This window comes from Mytilus edulis, chromosome 12 (assembly GCF_963676685.1).
Source record: "Mytilus edulis chromosome 12, xbMytEdul2.2, whole genome shotgun sequence".
NCBI classification, from domain to species: domain Eukaryota; kingdom Metazoa; phylum Mollusca; class Bivalvia; order Mytilida; family Mytilidae; genus Mytilus; species Mytilus edulis.
The window spans coordinates 71,731,212-71,754,784 of NC_092355.1; the positions used below are offsets into that span (position 1 = coordinate 71,731,212).

Sequence of the window (23,573 nt, forward strand, 5' to 3'; positions counted from 1 at the left end):
CCTTTCTCTCCCTTTTCTGATACCTCTAAATAATGTTGTTTAAATATAATATTCTTATCGATCGTTGATATTTCCCACAAATCAGTTATCTAGTTTCGCCCATATGTTTTTATGTTTAACCTCTGAAGTAAAATAATCTGACAAAATAAGAAGAAAAGAATACTCACGGACTTTCACATCTAGCAAATGAAAGACAAAAAAAAACAACAAATCAAATAACATTATAATATGTATGAAAAACAAAAACGTTCAGTGGGAAGTATTTCATGAATATTTGAAACTAGAAGACATAAGAAAATAATAAAGAAAGTTTCAGCAAAGTAGATGGACCAGGATAAAGGTATAAAAATTAGATTGACACTGGAAAAGCATTCGTCACAACTCGGCCGATTCCGTACCCTCAAAAGAAGAGTAGCGAATTCACCCGAGGATAATCGATTGACTGGAAAAGTATTCGTATCAACTCGGCCGATTCCGTACCCTCAAAAGAAGAGTAGCGAATTCACCCGAGGATTACCGATTGACTGGAAAAGTATTCGTATCAACTCGGCCGATTCCGTACCCTCAAAAGAAGAGTAGCGAATTCACCCGAGGATTACCGATTGACTGGAAAAGGATAACTCGAATAATTCAAGCCCTTTCCGTGTCCGATTTTCTCCCGCACGAGTAATGTAGCCTTCGTGGATCAGCGGAATATAACGACTGAATTATTCGGGTTAGGAAAAGGAGGGTATTTTGAAATAAGGTAGGGAATATATTCGGCCTTATTATTTTTTAACTTCTCTGTAACCTTTGTACTTAACTCTTATACATGGTTTTATGAGAATAAACTATCACATCATACCCTTGCAACAGGTCATGCACAAATCCTCAACTACTTTTTGAAAATGTTCTTTTATGCACAGAGAGCAAGATACTTCATCTACATGAAGCTTCAGACTTACCAGCCCCTAGACTTGGTACCCATTTTTTTTTCATGTAGGTGAGTGTGAACTTAAGACTTTTTGGTCCTTTGTTGACCGTAACAATTTATTTTTCTTATTTTTGTTTACTTAAGTAGATATTAGTAGGTAAGGGTAGCATTATACTAGGTAAGCTATTTGAATCTGTAACCATGCTAAGTCGAAAAGGGAACGTTGAGGTTGAGTCAAATTTCATGTCCATGTATTTATTAGGAGCCTGTCAAGCACTGACTGTGTCTTCTTAAGCTTTAGCTACGATTTATACCTCATAAAATTGATGATAATAAAAGCGAAATATTGAAATTATAATTGGCATTAGTAGCCAGTGTCGTTCTATTTTGTAAAAAAAAAAAATATCAAAAATATCGCTGACATATTATTGTCTTGCAAGACAATAATTCGTAATTCGTAGGTATTCAACCATTCAATTTGATTCCTAAGTTGAGATTGCTTTGCTCTTGTGCCTCCCATGTTCTAAATTTTAAAAAGACCAACATTGAAAATTGATTTTCCATATGTATGTAATGTCTAAGATTTTCTACATAGTTCTGTTTTAAAAAGAAAAGTTCTTGTTACAATTTTAAAGTATATTTACCTAACATGACAAGCCTCGACGACAAATCAACACCATTGCAGACGTCACAAAAATGGGGGTTGTTAAGTAAAACTTCTGCAATTGTATTGACAATATTTTGTTATATTCATTCAGTAAAGCATAGAAAAAGAAAACAGATAGTGTGTCAAAGCAAAAGACAGTCAGCACCCAATGCCGTTAATATGTTTTCAACGCAGATGTTTGCGTCACGTGGTTTGGTCCATGTTGTACGAAACTGTTGATAGATCAGTCGATAACATCACAAGCTGTTAATCTTGCCCGTGTGGGTATAAGCTGTTTTAGTTGCAACTCGTGTAATAGGTTTTTTCTTCATAAAAGTTTTTTTTCGGAGGAAATACTTTAAGATTCACTTCGGCTTTATATGTTCCTCCTACTAAAAGTCAAATTCACTAGCGCCTCGGACCTTGACCTGACTACTCGTGCAGAAAAACTATCTGGCAACGGTTGTTACCGGCCTGTTTCTCTGTTACCTTTGTATTGTATCTAATACGTAACATGTCCTTAAGTTAGGAGTAGATTTGTCAGCATACAGTAAAACGTTGGTTTGAAATTATTGTTTAGTGTAAACATATTTTATTAATTAAATTCAGGTAAAGTAACGTACACAAATACGCATTTACATAATAATACAAGTGAATAATTAATAGGATTCAGAAACAAGCTGTTAGCTTATATTAATCCGTTTCCTTTACGTTCATTATGTTCGTGTCGGGTCTTTTATAATCAACTTTATGTTTTTTGAACTTTTTTCTCATTGTTGAGGTCTTTTTTAACCAACTATATGTTTTTCTCATTGTTGAGGTATTTTATAACCAGCTATATGTTTTTTTCTCATTGTTGGGGTCATTGTTGAGGTCTTTTATAACCAGCTATATGTTTTTTTCTCATTGTTGAGGTCGGTACGGTTGCGTTGCTTTTAACTACTGGCATCCACTTTATCTGAACTCTGGTGGATATTTGTCTCGTTAGCAATCATACATGTAGGTTGCAATTCTGTAAATATAGACAATGCAATTTTCCATAGGAACTGGTTTTACGGCTAAAACTGTGCCACTTTTACTATGAAGTTTCGTAAAAAAATATATCACAGAACGTAAAATGTATATGAACTTCTATTTTATTCAAAGGTCAAACTATAGGGCTGTGTGGCATATTTTCAACATTTATATGCCCTGAACTTCTAAAAGTTATACTTAAATTCTGTACAACCCCTATCGTCACTTTGGCTTTCTAAGAATTAAATTCTAGATGGTACCATGTTTTTCTATACTTATAACATTTGCAAGGTATGTCTCTATAAGATAAAACACAGAGATCATATCTTGGAACCAGTACGTTAACAAATTAACATATCTATGAATATTATATATCTCCCCAAAAGAGGCGTGGTTTGAAAATTAGCTGTATTTACAAAGTGCAACCTATAGCCCATCTCCTTATTTCTATATTTTAGCTGTATTTACAAAGTGCAACCCATAGCCCATCTCCTTATTTCTATATTATAAAGTATCACTAATGTAATGGTTCTTTTCTTACTCCAAGGAGATTGGTAGACTATTAAAACATCACCAGAGGCGTCACAATTCGTGTTTTTAGAACATCTGTATTCAGAATGTGTGTTGTTCCCCGGAATATCCCGTCTGTAAAAACAACAACAACTTTGCATGAGACAAAATCTTAAATAAGTGGAAATATAGCAGTGTTATATGTTGTTGTCCGGAATATTCCGTCTGTAAAAATTATAATATATAAATAATGATTAAGCAACATATACCCAATCTAAAATGATACAAATACATGCCTATAAAATATGGTACAGCAGAATTGTCACTAGAGGTCCACCCATAAAGCGATATATTCAAAAATTTATAAAAAGTATTACTATAAACACATGTATAAACATGGTGTTAAATTAACTATAATAGATTAGCGTTCGATGGCTTTAAAGGCAGCCATGGTCGTTAAAACAAGTAAGTCCCACAAGTAAGAAACTAAATGTATATTTAGTTTACTAAATTTTATCATCGGTTTAGTTTAAACATATTTATTTATAGTGGATTGGGAAACAAGTTTTGCAACTTATATTAATCCCTTTCCACTTTGCGGGTGCGAGTGCTGCCTTGTAGCGGCATTAGCCTACTCTTTTTCGAAATCTACAAGGGTGTCTTTAACGTGCAAGAGATGTGGCTCTCTCTTAACACGGGTCAGCCATTTATCGTCCCTTTCCGACGGACTATCATCGTTTCCTCAAGACCATACTCGCAGATGGTATCATCGGTATAAGGACATCATTCGTAATATAGCTCAACATGCAGACTTCTTATACGTTTAGGTATTTCACATCCAATTTTTTTTGGAAATATTCTTTATAAAGCACAAAAATGTCAGTATTCACCGCAGAAACTAACAAAACCTTTAAATAGACTTACAGTGGAGATCACTTCTAACCTCTCATTAGAACTGTCAGAATATTCTGTCATACAACTGTTCTAACCTGTTCTAGAACAGTTCTAGCTAGAACAGTTCTACCCTGGAACTGTTCTAGGTAGAACTGTCAGGATCAGTTCTAGGTAGAACTGACTAAATCAGTTCTAGGTAGAACTGTCAGGATCAGTTCTAGGGTAGAACTGTCTAAAACTGTTCTAGGTAGAACTGACCAAATCAGTTCTAACCGTAGAACTGTCAGCAGAACTGACTAAATCAGTCAGGACTGTAGAACAGTTCTAAATGACGTCACTGCAGAAAGGGCAATTTAGAATTTAGAAGAAAAAATCAGTTCCAATTAATACTTTACTATATATAATAGCAGATGTTTCTATATTTTTTACTGATCAAAAGTTACATGTACAAATATCGAAGTGGATAGGAGGTTATCCAACTCATCGGAGAAATATTTTTATGAGATTGCAAATGAAACATCATTGTTTACGTTTCTTCGCTCCCCGTATTTAACAGTCTCTTCGTAAATATAACTCTGCATTTAATTCAATTAAATTTAATCTTAATTTGCCTTGTTTGCCTTGGATTTACATTCCTGATTTAAGATTCTGTTTTGACAAATGTTCAAACGAAAATTGTACAGTGGATGAATTATGGGATATCATAGTAATACACCTTATCGCTATTTAGTCCATTCCGGGAAAAACAGTCATTTATACAACTTCCTGTTTGAGGTCAACGGCCGAAAAACGGAGGTCATCAGTAGTGAGCTGAGGAAGAAAAAACTTTAGAAAGTGATCATCAAGAAACTTTGATATTGTATGATCCACTTTTTTCGAATTTAAAATTGAAGTAAAAAAATATTTTGTTTGAAGTATTTACGGTAGTTTAAACAGGTCTCATTAAAAAGTATCATGCATGGTGAATTGTTTAAACAGGGTCCCAGATAGCTTCAACTGGATGAAAAAGTTGTGTAATTTTAGAACTTATCCGGAATGGAATAAATAGCGATTAGGTGTATGAACACAGTGTTGTTAAACGCAAGAAAACTATGTACATTTGTACTGAGGTCTCAGATTTGCATTATCTCGTTGCCAAACTTATCCATAATGATAATGAATAATATCTGGGAGTCTGGAACGTCAGAAAAATATACTCGATCTGAACATGAATGAAATATTTGCCACTGGACGTAAGGCTACAAACAAAACCAATCATTTTCCTTCTTCAAATTATATTCACAGTAAAGTCAGTATACCTTTCCAAGAAGAGAACTTCTCATACATGTACTGTTCATTTTAAAATAAAGTATATGAATCAGTGATGTGAGTGTTGGATGATGCCGTTAAATAGTTTTGTTTAAAAAAAACCATCATGAACTACTGACTTAAACAGTCACTTTTTGTGACGGTTCATTATTTAATAATTTAAGTTTGGATGTAACGGGTCTTCTGTCGTTATTGTGTTATCAGCGCCCATAGACATAAGTTAGTCATGTGACCGTAATGTCATCAACGTTTTTTCATGGTTTGGCAAGGTTTAAAATGGAATTTAGAATTAAATTATAAGAAATGACTTATCATTTTTTTCTGTCTATTCGAAATAACATAAAAATGTGGTGCACACTATTAAAAAAACCGCTTCGCACATTTTTACAAAATGATCAGTTTTGGCTGATGCAGTCATATATGGTCAGATTTGGTTGATGCTGTCAAATATGGTCAGTTTTGATTGATGCAGACACATATTTTTGTTACATGAATCAGTCTGAGGTATGAAAATTACTGATGTTTGTTCAATTTCCAATATTGCAGTTATTCATATATACTACAGTAAATGCATGGTAAAAAAAAAAATATAACTGAAGTACTGTGCAACTATATAGACTCACATAAAAAAAAGCAAATATGGTCAGTTTTGGTTGATGCGGTCAAAAGATTTTATTACACAACTCAGTCTGAAGTATGAAAACTACTGATATTTGTTTACGATTCAATACTTTGAATAAAAAGAGAATATACTGGCACTATAAATTCATGCGAACAAAATTTTGAGGTCATTGTTTTCCAATATTGCTGTAACTTGTATATATATTACAGTCCCTCTTGACCTAAAATTATAACTGAATTACTGTGCAGCTTTATAGATGTGCAGAAAGAAAGAGCAAATAAGGTCAGTTTAGATAGATGCTGTCAAAAGATTTTATTACACGACTCATTCTAAAGTATGCAAACTACTGATATTTGTTTACGATTCAATACTTTGAATAAAAAGAGGACATGCTGGCACTATAAATTCATGCGAACAAAATTTTTAGGTCATTGTTTTCCAATGTTGCTGTAACTTGTATATTACAGTCCCTCTTGACCTAAAATTATAACTGAATTACTGTACAGCTATATAGATTTGCAGAAAGAAAGAGCAAATAAGGTCAGTTTAGATTGATGCGGTCAAAAGATTTTATTACACGACTCAGTCTGAAGTATGAAAACTACTGATATTTGTTTACGATTCAATACTCGGAATAAAAAGAGGACATGCTGGCACTATAAATTCATGCGAACAAAATTTTTAGGTCATTGTTTTCCAATATTGCTATAACTTGTATATATTACAGTCCCTCTTGACCTAAAATTATAACTGAATTACTGTACAGCTATATAGATTTGCAGAAAGAAAGAGCAAATAAGGTCAGTTTAGATTGATGCGGTCAAAAGATTTCATTACACGACTCAGTCTGAAGTATGAAAACTACTGATATTTGTTTAGGATTCAATACTTTGAATAAAAAGAGGACATGCTGGCACTATAAATTCATGCGAACAAAATTTTTAGGTCATTGTTTTCCAATATTGCTGTAACTTGTATATTACAGTCCCTTTTGACCTAAAATTATAACTGAATTGCTGTACAGCTATATAGATTTGCAGAACGAAAGAGCAAATAAGGTCAGTTTAGATTGATGCGGTCAAAAGATTTTATTACAGGACTCAGTCTGAAGTATGAAAACTACTGATATTTGTTTACGATTCAATACTTTGAATAAAAAGAGGACATGCTGGCACTATAAATTCATGCGTACAAATTTTGAGGTCATTGTTTTCCAATATTGCTGTAACTTGTATATATTACAGTCCCTATTGACCTAAAATTATATCTGAATTACTGTACAGCACCCTTTTTATGGACGATCAATGCATTTGAATGAGGACAATAAATTTTAGTTGGACCCCCCTTTTTTTTAAACTGCTGGATCCGTCCCTGGTGGTTTGGGCCGGAAAAACGTATTACATTAAGGTCAGATAATTTTGTTATGTAAAACGAGTCATCCTGACTCCCCGAATGACAAATGTAAAATAAATGATATTATAATGCCCCCCCCCCCCCCCTTCCAATATTAACGGCTTAATTTATGTTCAAAAAATGAAAGAAAAACAAATAATTTATGTAACACATCAACAAAAGAAAATCACTGAATAACAGACTCCTGACTTGGAACAGTCACATGTATATACATGCAGAATATGGCGGGGTTAAAACCGGCAAAATAGCAAAACTCTTTATAATATTAATCGCTATATTGCCGAAGCCTTTATATTTAGACAAAGAGTTCTTAAATTTAAACCAAATCAATTCTAGCCGTAGAATTTATAAATCAATTTTAGCTGTAGGATTTATAAATCAATTCTAGCCGTAGAATTTATAAATCAATTCTAGCCGTAGAATTTATAAATCAATTCTGGCCGTAGAATTTGTAATCAATTCTAACCGCAGAACTGTTCTAGAAGTAGAACTGACCAAAGATTTGGTCAGTTCTAGGTAGAACTGTCTAAAACTGTTCTAGGGTAGAACTGTCAGGATCAGTTCTAGGACCAAATTAGTTCTAGCTAGAACAGTTCTAACCTAGAACTGACTAAAAGGTGTCAGGCTGACAGTTCTACGTACTGTCTTAGAACAGTTCTCCTGACAGATTCTGACAGATTTAATGAGAGGTTAGAAGTGATCTCCACTGTATTAAGAAGGGATATAGTTACGATACTGTTGTCAGGTCATTAAAGATTGCATACTTTGGCGTTAATATTGATTCACTTATAGGATCTTTGCATCGGAACTAAACATATTTATTCAAAAAACAGTTGTTGGCATGACACGGGTTATGTTCTTCTCATATATGTTATGATGGTATGATACTAAACCCCTAACGGGAAGGATTGTGCCTGATATTCATATGATGAAATCATAATCTTTCAATCAGTTTAATTGAAGTCTGGAGCTGGCATGTCAGTTAACTGCTAGTAGTCTGTTGTTATTTATGTATAATTGTCATTTTGTTTATTTTCTTTGGTTACATCTTCTGACCTCAGACTCGGACTTCTCTTGATATGAATTTTAAATGTACGTATTGTTATGCGTTTACTTTTCTACATTGACTAGAGGTATAGGGGGAGGGTTGAGATCTCATAAACATGTTTAACCCCGCCGCATTTTTGCGCCTGTCCCAAGTCAGGAGCCTCTGGTCTTTGTTAGTTTTGAATTAGTTTAATTTTAGTTTCTTGTGTACAATTTGGAAATTAGTATGGCGTTCATTATCACTGAACTAGTATATATTTGTTAAGGGGCCAGCTGAAGGACACCTCCGGGTGCGGAAATTTCTCGTTACATTGAAGACCTGTTGGTGACCTTCCGCTGTTGTTTTTTCTATGGTCGGGTTGTTGTCTCTTTGATACATTCCCCATTTCCATTCTCAATTTTATTTCATATTTATCATGATAACTGTAAAAAATATCAAGACATAATATGGGGACGAAGTCCCCAATAACAGTAGAAAATTCAATAAAAAAAAAAATCGGGAAAATTTCCCGAATTTTTCATTGTACTAATGAACTCAAAATCGTTCAATTTTTTTTATGTCATGTTTTGAAATCCCGGACCTGCGCAGAAATGTACAATATACTTCCTTTTTCCGGTCTCGTTTGTATGAAACTTTGAGTAAAATATATATTTATCAGTCTAGTATAAAATAGGAAGAAACGCGCAATACCAATTTCATTTTTAATAATTCCTTGATATGAAAAAACGTTACCTAATGATAACGTTTCTTTGTTTACATTGCATATGACGTCATAATTTAAATAACGTCACAACTAAAATCCCTAACAACAGAACCAAACTCGGAAACGTTACGGTATTTCCGTTTCTTTTTTTTTTGACAAATAATTAAGTTACAAAAAAATAATTCATACAGACTTCGTCCCCATTTACAGGTAATGCCTGCCTCATATTATGGGGACGAAGTCCCCAATTACGGTAGAAAAATCAATAAAAAAAAAAAAAAAAAATCGGGAAAATTTCCCGAATTTTTCATTCTACTAATGAACTCAAAATCATTAACTTTTTTTTCAGATCTACTTCCTGTTCCGGTTTTCTCCGCTTTTGCGCAGATATCTGTCTTGTTTGCATGAGACTTTGAAAAAAATTATATTTATCAGTCTAGTAAAATATAAGATTGGATCTCACTAACGTTACAAATTCAATTTTAATAATTGTTTGATATGAAAAAACGTTACCTGATGAAAGCGTTTCTTTTGTTTACATCCAATATGACGTCATAACTTAAAGAACGTCACAGCTAATTCCCTAACAACAGAATCAAAATCGGGAACGTTACGTACGGTATTTCGGTTTCTTTTATCAACGTGATTGAATTAAAAAAAATAATACAGACAGACTTCGTCCCCATTCCCAGGTTATGCCTGCCTCATATTAGTTAGAAGATATTTTTTTTACAAATGCACTATCCTTTTCACGATTTTAGATGGAGTGGTGATTAATCAATTGTATAATATTTACAGGTTTATTATTTGGACTGCAAAGTGTATGAAATTGTTAATTTTAATGACGTTGATGAAGGTGCACGTTACTTCCTGTCGTAAACCTTTATGTTCCTGTCGTAAACCTTTATGTTCCTATCGTAAACCTTTATGTTTTTTGCTAATTCCCCAGTCACACTAGACGATCGCACTACGCTCCTCTTGATCTAATATAGATTCAGAACGCGATGTCACCGTGAGGTCGCCGTATTACCGTGAGCGGCATTGAAAATGTAAATTTTGGTTGTTTTCATGATGCTAGCACGTCCGCATTACCCTTCTACGACGATTCCGCTACGATTATACCCCGTTCTCACCACGTTTGTTTTGTGACCTCACTGCGATTATCACGATCTTAATACGCTCATCACGTTCTTTCTACGACCATACCACGATTTATATGCACTTCTATTCCTGGCTGGATAAGACATTGAAGGATGCAGACGTGTTTTTTCTGAGCTCCCACTACTAATCATCATGATCATGGATTATACAAACCAAGTATCAACAAGTGTAAATTCAGACTTTAATAGTACGTTGGGTTCCTTTTCTTTTTCGGATTCTGAACTTTCAGTGAATAAATCAAGCAATGTTAATCAAAAGAAATGCCGGAAAAACAAGAAAATATATACTTCGAAACGAGGAAGTAAGTACGGACTTTCAATTCGACCGTTTTGACGACGAGGGGAATGCAATACGTGTACCCTGTGATATTTATGGGTCGAGGCGTGTAAAGAAGTGATGTTAGGAAAATTTGCAGTAACTGAGCACGTAACTAGAAATGGACTTCAAATTCAATTCTCAACGAAATCAGAAGGAAAATTTGTCAGTATTACTTTTTACACAAACGGAACTATATTAGTACAAGGAAAACACACCTGTATTACTTGGAGAGACAAATATTTTAGTAAAATTAGGGACTTAGTCAACATCAAAGAAAGTGAGGTAAGCGACGCTTCTTTTAATTATGACTTTGATAATCTGGCCCACACAGAGGTTTCAATTGAAAACAGCCAAACAACAGTTAAAGCAGACTTTAGAAATGACAGTCTTACCATCCCTAAGGAGCTTTCAACGAACTGTGAAAATGACAATAATATCAATCTTGAAGAAGTATCATTATCATCCACAGTAATTCAGCAAAACACAAGCGCTATACCACCTGCTTCCATTGTCATGCCAAAGCAAATGTCATCCTGTTTTTCTGACAAAATTGTAAACTTGCTGGAAAACCTTAATTTAAATATCTCTACATTGACAGCTCAAAATGCAGAACTCATAAAGATTATTCATAACAAAGAAATTGAAAATACAAAACTCCGAAATGAACGTGAGGAATGCAGAGGAAGTGAGCAAAAACTCCAAGCACAAGTGTCAAGACTTTCTAGTGACTTAAAATTGGCAAATCAAACAATTACGGGTCTAGAGGATGATATAAGTACATTAAGTAAGCAAATAGCCGGTAAAATGGAAAACAAAAATGTTGTGTCACATACTCCAAAACCAAAACGTAAATTAAGCAAAGATAATGCTAGTTTCAACAGTGGAATTCTACTATCGTCAACTCCAGCAAGCAGTGCTGTAACTACATCAGTTGAAGGTAAAAAAGATGAAATAAATCAATCTACCACTAGGCAAAAACTCAAACTGAAAATTCGGAACAACCGAAAAGACAGAATTTCTGACAATATTTTAATTTTGGGAAGCTCAATCACAAAAGAAATCAAAACAACTGATCTAAATGATAATGTATATGTTAGCACAAATCGGGGTGCTTTAGTCTCGGATTTTGAAAGAAAGATTGAAGAAATTGATTTATCACCGTTTGCAACAATAGTTCTGCAGTTTGGTGGAAATATCGATGCGAAATTATCTATTCAAACTTTCAAACGGAAATACAAAAATATTATCCAAAGTGCAAAAAACAAAGGAATTAAAACTATCATTATTGGTGGATGTTAACCCAGATCAAAAACAAACCTCGAACACATCAATCAAGCCCTTTCGGAAATAAGTATAGAGGAAAATGTCACAAACTAATTGATAAAATTGTTAAGATTGATCATAATAGAATCATATTCAAAACAGTGTAGCTGTGGCCATTGATTGACAGCCTTAAATTATCCCATTGACTGGGGTAGATTAGGTGAACGTGTGTCTGTAACGACAACTGCTCACTACTTACTTATTATAGAATTTAAACTGTGGGGTCACCAAAGGTTCTTAACGCCTTTAATATTAAAATAGTTCGAAAAATTAATCAGGAATAACTTTATGTTTTGATTTATATTATTGATATAAATCAAAACATCGTGTTATTCCTGATTAGTTTTTCTAATTTCTTTATTTAGGTGTTGAGAACCTTTTGTGACCCCACAGTTTAAGTGCCTTTAACAAGTTCATAGTGAGCAGCGATTGTTACAGACAAACGTTCACATAATCTGCCCCAGTCAATGGGATAATTTAAGGTTGTCATTCAATGGCCACAGCTACACTGTTTTGAATATGATTCTATATAAGTAGTACGCTTAATTAATATAAAACACTGACTATCTATTCAACTGTACATTTTGTTAGATTTTTTGTTTATTTATTTATTATTATATATTAATATAGTTAAACCCAATTTAAATGTTTACTTTAATTCCAATTTTACAAATTGATATGCATTACTAAGTTAAAGTAATACAATCATGCTGAGTGTTTGTCCGCAACATCCGGGTTTTCAGAGATAAGAATACCTATAAAATCTGCATCTCATTAGATGACGTATAACATAAGGGAATCTGATCCTATGCTATTGATAACATTAACGAAGTAATACCTATAAGAAATGTCAATTCGTCAGTGCAGCCTTACAGAAATACATGGGACTCAAATTATCCCACTCTGTCAAACTGCAAACATGATCAAAGGATCAAATGTAACTTTTGTTTTCGTCTTGGACATAAAGAGATTAACTGTTGGTACAACCACTCTGCATGAAAAATTAGCAAAGAATGTCAATCAGATCAATCAGATAACATATGTATAAAAAATACTTTTGAAATACTTAATACAATTGTGTGTGATGTTTGTCAAAATGATTGTTTTGATTGTTGTTGTAAACATGTGTCCTCTATAAACATGAATAATGAAGTAACCTTACTAAGAACCACCAGCTAAATATAAATAGTATCAATAACTCTTGTAAAAATAAAAGGATTAATCTTAACCCTGAATCTTTATTAAATTCAACAATTAGGCAAAATAAAACTAATCAAGATTTTACCAATACTTATGGCCACTCCCAAAAAGGTTTAAAATTAACATGCCATAATATACAACATATTTTACCTAAAATTGATGAAATAAGAGCTAACTTTGAAAATCTTAATAAATCATAGAGACCAGATATATTATCGGTATGTGCGAAACGTTTTTAAATGAAAAAAAATGCAAGCAGGATTCAAATGAGATCAATATTCCCGGCTACAGCTCTACTAACATGACTAATGCAAGAAAAGATAGAGAAAACGGGCAAGGTGGAGGCTGGATAGTTTACTTTGATAATAATATTAAATATGAAAGACTAACTTCATTAGAAAGTGAAAACATCGAAACTATGTGGTTTAAAATTTTGCCAAAACATAATGAGTGTCTTTTATTATGCTTTGTGTACAGACCACCAAACAGTCAAACTTCCTGGTACGATAATATCGAAAAAGAATTCATTAATGCCCTCCCTATAAACGATAATATTTTATTGATGGGTGATTTTAATATTGATTATATGAAGACACTTCCTTTTAGATGGTCAAATTTTATTTCAACATATGGTCTTCATCAAATGGTTATTGATCCTACTCGAGCTACTTCAACTAGTGTCACATTAATTGACCATATTTACAGCACTAATCCCTCACATATTATCGATGTCACAGTGCCATCTAATGCCCTAAGTGATCACTATCCCATTAGCTGCACCGTAAACAGATTTACTAAGCTTATCAAGGATAAATCTGGATAAATCTGGTTCACATTTAGAGATTCCATACAGAAACTGCAAAACATTTAACATTGAAGAATTATTCTTAAATGATTTGTCTGAACAACCATTTAATGTTATACATGAAATAAGTGACCCAAATGAAGCAATTAATATGTGGTATTATCTTATTATTAATGTTTTAGATAAACATGACCCTGTTGTAACCAAACGGATAAAAAATAAATATCAACCAGTGGTATACAGATGAAATCTGTAAATCAGCTCACTAGAGAGATTATTATCATAAAAACAAAGATATGGATAATTATAAGAAATACCGGAACCTAACAAATAAACTGATTCGTTCTTCAAAATCTAAGTATTTTATGGAACCCATTAATAATGATAAAAACTGTAAAACTCTATGGAGACATTTAAAAGATCTTAACTCTACAACGGGTCATGATATTGATATGATAACCTACGAAGATAAGAATCTTACGGATAAAATTGGCATATTGTAAACTGCTTAAAAAGTAAAATCACAAAAATACTGAACTTTGAGGAAGATCAATTGGGAAAGTCCATAATCACATGGCAAAATCAAATAACAAAACGCATCAAAAACGAATGGACAAAAACTGTCATATTCCTGACTTGGTACAGGCATTTAGTCCAGCAGCTAAGTCCAATATTTTGGGACAATTGATCACTTTGTGGCAAAAGCATGAAACTTTGCACAGTGTTAGTTATGATGCTTATAAATATTTTTGGATATGGAGCCATCAAAAAAAATTCCACAATGGCCGCCAACAGTCATAAAGCAGAGTCTAAAATATAGTATAATTTATCATTTGAAAATAAAAACACAAAACTTTGCATATTGCTAGTTATGATGATAATTAATCTTTTCTGAATATGGAACAATAAAAATAATTCCATAATGGCCACCAATTTCAAAATGGTGGTCAACAGTCATGAGGCAGAGTCCAAAAAATATGGCTTTATGTCCTTAATTTATCATTTGGAAATAAAAGCACAACACTTTGCATATTGCTAGTTATATTGCTTATTAATCTTTTATGAATATGGAACAATCAAAAAGAATACCATAATGGCCGACACATTCAAAATGGCCGCCAACAGTCATGATGCAGAGTTAAAAAAAAAATGGTATAATTGATCATTTGAAAATAAAAGCACAAAACTTTGCATATTGCTTGTTATGATGCTAATTAATCTTTTATAAATATGGAACAATAAAAAATAATTCCATAATGGCCGACAAATTCAAAATGGCCGTCAAAAGTCTTATTATCAGAAACCATAAACATTCTTGCTTTCAAATATGACACTGGTCCTGCATTGACGAGAGTCTGCTTAGAAGACTTAAATAATAAATTTTTCAACATATCAAAAGCAGCTACGTTTGTTTCGTACAGATATTTTCGCATCAAATTAGGAATTTAAAGAAACCTTTCCAAAGTGATGTCAGGAAAAATCTGTACCCCAGTCATTGCTTTCTTTGGTCAGTATGATTTAGTTTGGACCCAACATTCAGGATCGTTTATATTCTCAGTCGACATTAACGATAGCACAGCGCTTCTAATGTATAGATGTACAAAGAAACTATCAAACCGTCACATAAAAGATCACGAACCTACAGTTTGTGCTTATTTGGGAATCATGATCCTCTGTAAGACTAGAAAACGTGATCTACATGTAGTAGATACTTTCTTCAAACTTGGACTATTTGTCTCCTACCACTGATTGGTAGAAATTTTTACTTCCATGGCTTGTGACCGTAATGTAAAAGACGGTATAGTTTGCCCTACCAATCTACTACAAAATGTATTTACTTCATCTGCTGTAGACAACATTGATCACAATCCAAGCAGTATATCGTCAAAAGATTCATTCGATGGTACAAGTATATCTTTATTCCAACATATTTCAGAAGATGTTCAAGGCGTTGTTCAAACATTTCTCCAATCTGAACCTATGTTGAAATGCCAGTCAAAGAGAGTTTCTCTTTAACCATTACCAGAGAGTTATTCAAATCTTCCACCAGCTGTACTAAGATTCAACGAACCAGATATCCCATTAGTTGAAGGAGAACTTTCAATTGATATGTCCTCATTCCCAGCTGCATTAAAAGGGAAATTCAAATGGCTGAAACATGTTGCAGAAAATTCAAGTGTTAAGGCTAAAGTGGGTAAAAACATTTCATGGTCCGCCTATCATGCTGTAGTACTGTCAGATGCGAATAAATTACCAGCAGTGTCTGCCCTTCTACCTCTGTTTCATGAGCAAGCAAAATCTGTTGCATTGATACGACACTCATTGAACATTATTCGTAACGCTGTAATAAAGCTAAATCCAGGCCAAACTCCAGTTGTTGCTTTTGACCAACCCCTTTTCACAATAGCAAAACAATTATAATGGAACTGGCCTCAGATGTCTGGCGAGGATCATTTAGTAATGATGTTCGGCGGCCTACACATAGAAATGGCTGCGTTCAAAACATTTGGTAGTTGGCTTGAAGATAGTGAATGGACAAGTGTTTTAGTAAATGCACAGGTTACATCACAAGGTACAGATGATTCATTCCTAAAAGCTTCTCCTGTTACAACAACACGAAGAACACACCAAGTTACAACATGCACACTTAACCGTCAATTGTCAAACGCGTACTGCCAGTACAAAGATGTTTTGAGGTATGATGAGGTTATCTTAGAATTGAAGAGTGAAACTATCTAAACAATCTCTGCACTTTAACTTCTGGTATATAACTCTCAAATTTGAATAGACATTATTAATATTTATATGGTCTATACGTGAGGGTAACTTTTTATTATATATTGAAGCTCTCGCAAAGATCATTCCTTGGTTCTTTGCCTTGGATCACACCAACTATTCACGATGGCTTCCAATTTGTCTGCGTGATATGCTTCAGTTGCCAAAAAAGAATCCAGAAACCCTCAGAGCAATCCTTAGCGGCAACCCTTTTTGTCACCAAGACCGAGAAGAAATTTTCCTGTATGGCTTTTAATCAAGCCGACGAACAAAATAATGCGCATGTTAAAGCAGATGGTGGTGCTGTTTGATTGACGGAAAATCCAGGAGCGCTTCATAGATTGATGGTTGCTGGGCCTGAAATGGCTAGTTTGGTAAATGAATTTGAAAATGACACCGAATGCTTTGTATACACTAACGAATCTAATAAACCTCATCATGAACAAATATTATCCTTCCAAGAATCATTCCAAACAGACTGCAGATTGAATAGCTGAGGATAGGTTTTGGCACTAGGAAGAACTTCCGATATATCAGTTCATGGATGGTGCCTTGTCCTAGGACCATTGAATCGAAAGTCGTTTTACTGTGTCATGCCTTTACCGGTTGTGACACAATCTCAGCTTTTTCTGGGAAGGGTAAGAAATCAGCTTCGGACACATGGTCCGTATATGAGGAGTTTTCAGAAGCATTTCTGCAGGTTATTGAGAATCCAAATGAAGTGAAAATTTTAAAAGTGTTAAAAGTAATAGAACGGTATGTTGTGCTTTTGTATGATCGGTCTAGTACAAATTATACGATGAATGAGTTAAGAAAATAGTTATTCACACAGAAGACAAGAACAATTGACAATATCCCTCCAACACGTGATGAACTTCTTCAACATACGAAACGTACAGCTTACTAAGGTAGTGTTATTTTGGGCAATTGTTTAGGTGCAAATCCAAGTATGCCAACACCAGATGTACTTGGTTGGCAAAAACTTGATGGTACTTGGGTACCATTCTTGTCTGTGCTTGCTGACGCTTTATTGTCATGCCAAGATCTCATCCACTGTAAGAAATGATGTCGAGGAGCATGTAAATGCTTGAAAGCAGCATTAAAATGCACAGCAATATGTAACTGCTAAACGGACTGTGAAAGAGAAACTGATTGAGTCACTGTGCTTTATTTTGATTTTCCTGCATTTTGATCATATTGTCATCATAACTTTGATCTATGTTTATGTTAAATAGCTACTTGGGAGTTTTTTTATTTCTTACCTCATTTCTAAAAAGTAAATTCTCTTTGTAGAATTAAATACTGCATATGTTGTTTTTTTCATTTCAGGAAAATTGATAAATTTTCTAAGGTTATTACCTGTAACTGTGGGGGGGGGGACTCGTCAAAGACGCCATTTTGAGTTGAATCGACCATTTTTATTTCATAGCTAATGTCACTTATTACATTAAATAATAATATGTTTGTATATACGTGCTTGTATTGAAAAAATGATCAAGTATTTTTTAATCATTTTTATACCATATTTAAAAAGAAACGTAAAATTTTGACATGTTAAGGTAGCACTACAGTCAGAATTTTCTGACTCCAATCAACAGTCTTTAAAGATTAATTTCTCCAAAACTACTCAATGGATTTTTTAAATCTTTAACTCATTTTAAAGCTGAAATATATTTTTTTCTTAATATATATATATTTATTTTTGGTTTGATTAATCTCAAAATATAGCTCATTAATTGCCAAAAAAGTGGTCTTTCAACTTGGATAAAAATGGCACATTCATGTCAAATGGTAGTAAAAATTTGTTTTCAACCCTTTAATCAACAATAAACAATCTCCAAAACCGTGTCTTAGATTTTTGATATAAGCCTCCAATAAGAAGATATATTGATTTAACTGCTGGGTGCCAAACCTCATTTCACCTTTCATCTTTGGAGACCTATAAATTCATTTAGAATCAAATTATCCAAAAACTGGGACACGGTATTGTAGAAAATACACCCTTTAATCATATCTATCAAGGTCAAGCCAAAGGGGGTACCCATAAAGTTTCTATTTTCAATTTTTCCTCACAATTCTCATGAAAAATTGTTCTGAGAAACGACCTAAAAACTGAATTTCCCCATTAGAACCCCTATAAAGTCAATATAAATACAAACATTCAACTGGGAACACCCCAGGAGTGTTCTGATACCATTACTATATCAATAGAACCACACACTTTTGTGTCTTTGATGCTCTAATGCTGTGAATTTTGCATGAAATGTGAACTGTCCAACACTAACTTGCCATTTGGCGGGAGTATGATGTCACAGATTTGACCAACATGTGATGTAGAGATTAAATATAGACAAAGCTCCGCCTCTTTCCAGACAGTCTAAGATAAGAGAATAGCATGATTGGCCAGCTGCATTTAATCAATGTTTAACATCATTATTCTCTATACATAAAGAATAATTTAATTTTAATTTTAAAAAAGAAATAAACTATGTCTGAAATTAGCTAGAACATTAAAAATGTGTATCAAAAAACAAGTTCATAAAAAGATCAAGACCACCCTTTTCCTGAAAATACACTTTCCCCACATGATTTTTAAATTTATGGAACTGAAAAATTACACATAAACTGAAAATTAGTTAAAATGCATAAAACTGTATTTAAATGAAGAAGACCAAAGAGAGGAAATTTATACAGGCAGTCAGAGGCTTTCAAAAATACTTTCCCACTCTTTTCCATAGTATTTTTTGTAATTTTAGGTAGATTTTTTCCTTTTAGTTTTTTTCGTTTTCTTTGTTCACTTCCATGTTCGTGTTATATCAATAATTCGTGTTGCAAAACAATGAGATAAGACTACAATATTTATCTTGTGGTCAGTGATTAACAGCTGGACACTGGTATCAACAGATGATTGACATATTAGCCCCTCCCAAATGCCTATATATTTAGATTAATTACCATGTGCTTTTTATTTTCATAAGTTCATTATCATTTTACTCCCTGTTGTGATATGATAATGACTTTGGGATTTTTACAAACTGTGCAGAATAATACTTATTTCAAAATTATGTGATAAAAAAAATATCTCCAAAAAATCATTGTTAGACTGTAGTGCTACCTCAAACGGCGCCATTTTGAATATTGCTGCCATTTTGGAAATATAATCTATGCACCTATGTATTGTTGATACACTGTAGGCCTGTATTTATATCAAATGATCAGTTTCACGGATTTGGTAACTTTCTATCACACAATGATGATGTACACATACGAATACTTTCAAACTTAGACATTTTGACGCGCCATTTTGAATTTGGACGCCATTTTGATGATTTCTTTATTATAAGGTTTACAAAAATAATAACTGACATATCTTAATTGTATTTCATTAAGTTTGTGACATCTTCATTAAAATTGGAAGTCTTCATCAAATGAATGATGTTATACTTATGTCGGCCATCTTGAATTTGGCGCCATATTGGATTTTTTTTCGTGGCTTCATATCTGAATTGTGTCTATACCCCTTAATCTTTCACTATGCCAAGTTTCATGCTTTTACCATAAAGTGATCAATTATTCTGATATCCGCTAGACTAATTTTCAAATGTAGAAAATGGTGGATTAAACCTGGTTCTATAGCGCTAACCCTCTCACTTTAATGACAGTCTCATCAATTTCCGATATTTTTACATTGATGCGTTAAAAAAACAGACATAATAAATATAATAGTCAAAATATGGGTACATCAGTCATCATCGTTTATGATCACTTAAGTTCAGTGGGAGAAAAACTTATTCCACATCCCCATTCTAATTTTGAATCAGAGAAAATAAACAATTATGTTAAATCCAAAATTAATGATAACACATTGTTTTCACTATACACTGTCACAAATGCTGATGTCTTTAAATATCTCTCAAATCTAGATATTAATAAATCAACCGGGACCGATGAAGTTGGCCTAAAAATATTAAAAGTATCAAAATAAATAATATTAGATTCTCTCACTCATATTATAAACCTTAGTTTATGTACAGGTATATTTCCTGATATTTTAAAGTATGCAAAAGTAACTCCAATTTTCAAAGCCGGTAATAAGGATGATCCTAACAATTATCGTCCTATTTCGATTTTACCTACAGTGACCATGATTTTTGAGAGGACTGTGTTTAAACAATTGTATTCATTTTTAACTAAATACAAACTATAAGTACAACAACAATCTGGATTATTTTAAAATAATTAACAAATGGTTAGAAGAATTTGACAATGCAATTTTACTGCTGTTTTATTTCTAGATTTTAAAAAAGCCTTTGACACTGTTAATCATAACATCTTATTATCGAAACTTAATTTATATAAATGTGATAATCACTCTGTTAAGTGGTTTTCATCCTATCTCTCAAATAGATTGCAAAAGGTTAAAATTGGAACAACTGAATCAGGATACAATAATGTAACATTTGGGGTCCCACAAGGTTCCATATTAGGACCTTTATTATTCTTAATCTATATAAATGATCTCCCGTTTAAATTAGAACACACAGAGTCTGAATTATATGCAGATGACACAACTTTGCATACATCGTCCAAATCTATTTCAAACTTAAACTCGTATTTAAATAAAGACTTTGAAAACGTAATTGAATAGTGTGCTAAAAACAATATGATAATAAATAACAAGAAGTCCAAATGTATGCTTATGGGATCTGAGAGAAAACTTGAGAATTGTAACTATGTCTTGTGTGTATTATCGTAAAATCAAACTGCATTTGACAATGTAGAAGTGGAAAAACTTCTTGGTATCCATATTGATAAAAATATATCATGGTCAATTCACATAGATAAAGTATGTGAAATATTTTCAAGCAGATTATACCTGCTAAAAAGATTAAAACGATACTTACCTCGAAAAGGTCTTATCCTTTTAAGCTCACCTGGCCCGAAGGGCCAAGTGAGCTTTTCTCACCACTTGGCGTCCGTCGTCCGTCGTCGTCGTCGTCCGGCGTCGTCCGGCGTCGTCGTCGTTAACAATTTACATTTTGAACTTCTTCTAGAGAACCACTGAATGGAATGGAACCAAACATGGCATGAATGTTCCTTATGAGGTGCTGACCAAGTGTTGTTACTTTGTAGCCGATCCATCATCCAAGATGGCCGCCAGCGGGGGACTTAGTTTAACATAGGACGCTATGGGAAATGCGTACAAATGATTTCTTTTAGAGAACCATTGAATGGAATGAAACCAAACATGGCATGAATGTTCCTTATGAGGTGCTGACCAAGTGTTGTTACTTTGTTGCCGATCCATCATCCAAGATAGCCGCCAGCAGGGGACTTAGTTTAACATAGGACCCTAAGGGAAATGCATACAAATGACTTCATTTAGAGAACCACTGAATGGAATAAAACCAAACATAGCATGAATGTTCCTTATGGGGTGCTGACCAAGTGTTGTTACTTTGTAGCCGATCCATCATCCAAGATGGCCGCCAGCAGGGGACTTAGTTTAACATAGGACCCTATGGGAAATGCATACAAATAACTTCTTTTAGAGAACCACTGAATGGAATGAAACCAAACATGGCATGAATGTTCCTTATGAGGTGCTGACCAAGTGTTGTTACTTTGTTGCTGATCCATCATCCAAGATGGCCACCAGCCGGGGACTTAGTTTAACATAGGACCCTATGGGAAATGCATACAAATGACTTCTTTTAGAGAACCACTGAATGGAATGAAATCAAACATGGCATGAATGTTCCTAATGTGGTGCTGACCAAGTGTTGTTACTTTGTAGCCGATCCATTATCCAAGATTGCCGCCAGCCGGGGACTTAGTTTAACATAGGACCCTATGGGAAATGCATACAAATGACTTCTTCTAGAGAACCACTAAATGGAATGAAACCAAACATAGCATGAATGTTCCTTATGGAGTGCTGACCAAGTGTTGTTACTTTGTAGCTGATCCATTATCCAAGAAGGCCGCCAGCGGGGGACTTAGTTTAACATAGGACTCTATGGGAAATGCATACAAATGACTTCTTCTAGTGAACCACTGAATGGAATGAAACCAAACATGGCATGAATGTTTCTTATGTGGTGCTGACCAAGTGTTGTTACTTTGTAGCTGATCCATCATCCAAGATGGCCGCCAGCGTGGGACTTAGTTTAACATAGGACCCTATGGGAAATGCATACAAATGACTTCTTTTAGAGAACCACTGAATGGAATGAAATCAAACATGGCATGAATGTTCCTAATGTGGTGCTGACCAAGTGTTGTTACTTTGTAGCCGATCCATTATCCAAGATTGCCGCCAGCGGGGGACTTAGTTTAACATAGGACCCTAAGGGAAATGCATACAAATGACTTCTTTTAGAGAACCACTGAATGGAATAAAACCAAACATTGCATGAATGTTCCTTATGAGGTGCTGACCAAGTGTTGTTACTTTGTAGCCGAGCCATCATCCAAGATGGCCGCCAGCAGGGGACTTAGTTTAACAAAGGACCCTATGGGAAATGCATACAAATGACTTCTTCTAGTGAACCACTGAATGGAATGAAACCAAACATGGCATGAATGTTCCTTATGTGGTGCTGACCAAGTGTTGTTACTTTGTAGCTGATCCATCATCCAAGATGGCCGCCAGCGTGGGACTTAGTTTAACATAGGACCCTATGGGAAATGCATACAAATGACTTCTTTTACAGAACCACTGAATGGAATGAAATCAAACATGGCATGAATGTTCCTAATGTGGTGCTGACCAAGTGTTGTTACTTTGTAGCTGATCCATTATCCAAGATTGCCGCCAGCGGGGGACTTAGTTTAACATAGGACCCTATGGGAAATGCATACAAATGACTTCTTTTAGAGAACCACTGAATGGAATAAAACCAAACATTGCATGAATG

At 34.0% G+C, this 23,573-nt stretch overlaps 2 protein-coding genes across 2 annotated transcripts in view; one reads left to right on the forward strand and one right to left on the reverse strand.

The window, feature by feature from the left end:
- The window catches only part of LOC139499281 (uncharacterized), a 740,979-nt gene extending 729,130 nt beyond the window's left edge, over nucleotides 1–11,849 (forward strand). The window contains exon 4 of the mRNA XM_071287950.1: nucleotides 10,331–11,849. Coding sequence (XP_071144051.1) covers nucleotides 10,629–11,849 — 1,221 coding nt within the window. The 5' untranslated portion in view covers nucleotides 10,331–10,628. The remainder of the gene's footprint in view (nucleotides 1–10,330) is intronic.
- The window catches only part of LOC139499071 (uncharacterized), a 28,113-nt gene continuing 4,543 nt past the window's right edge, over nucleotides 4–23,573 (reverse strand). The window contains exons 3-5 of the mRNA XM_071287740.1: nucleotides 3,115–3,218; nucleotides 1,558–1,632; nucleotides 4–179 (exon numbers count right to left, since the gene is read on the reverse strand). Of these exons, the coding sequence (XP_071143841.1) occupies nucleotides 82–179; nucleotides 1,558–1,632; nucleotides 3,115–3,218 (277 nt within the window). The 3' untranslated portion in view covers nucleotides 4–81. The remainder of the gene's footprint in view (nucleotides 180–1,557; nucleotides 1,633–3,114; nucleotides 3,219–23,573) is intronic.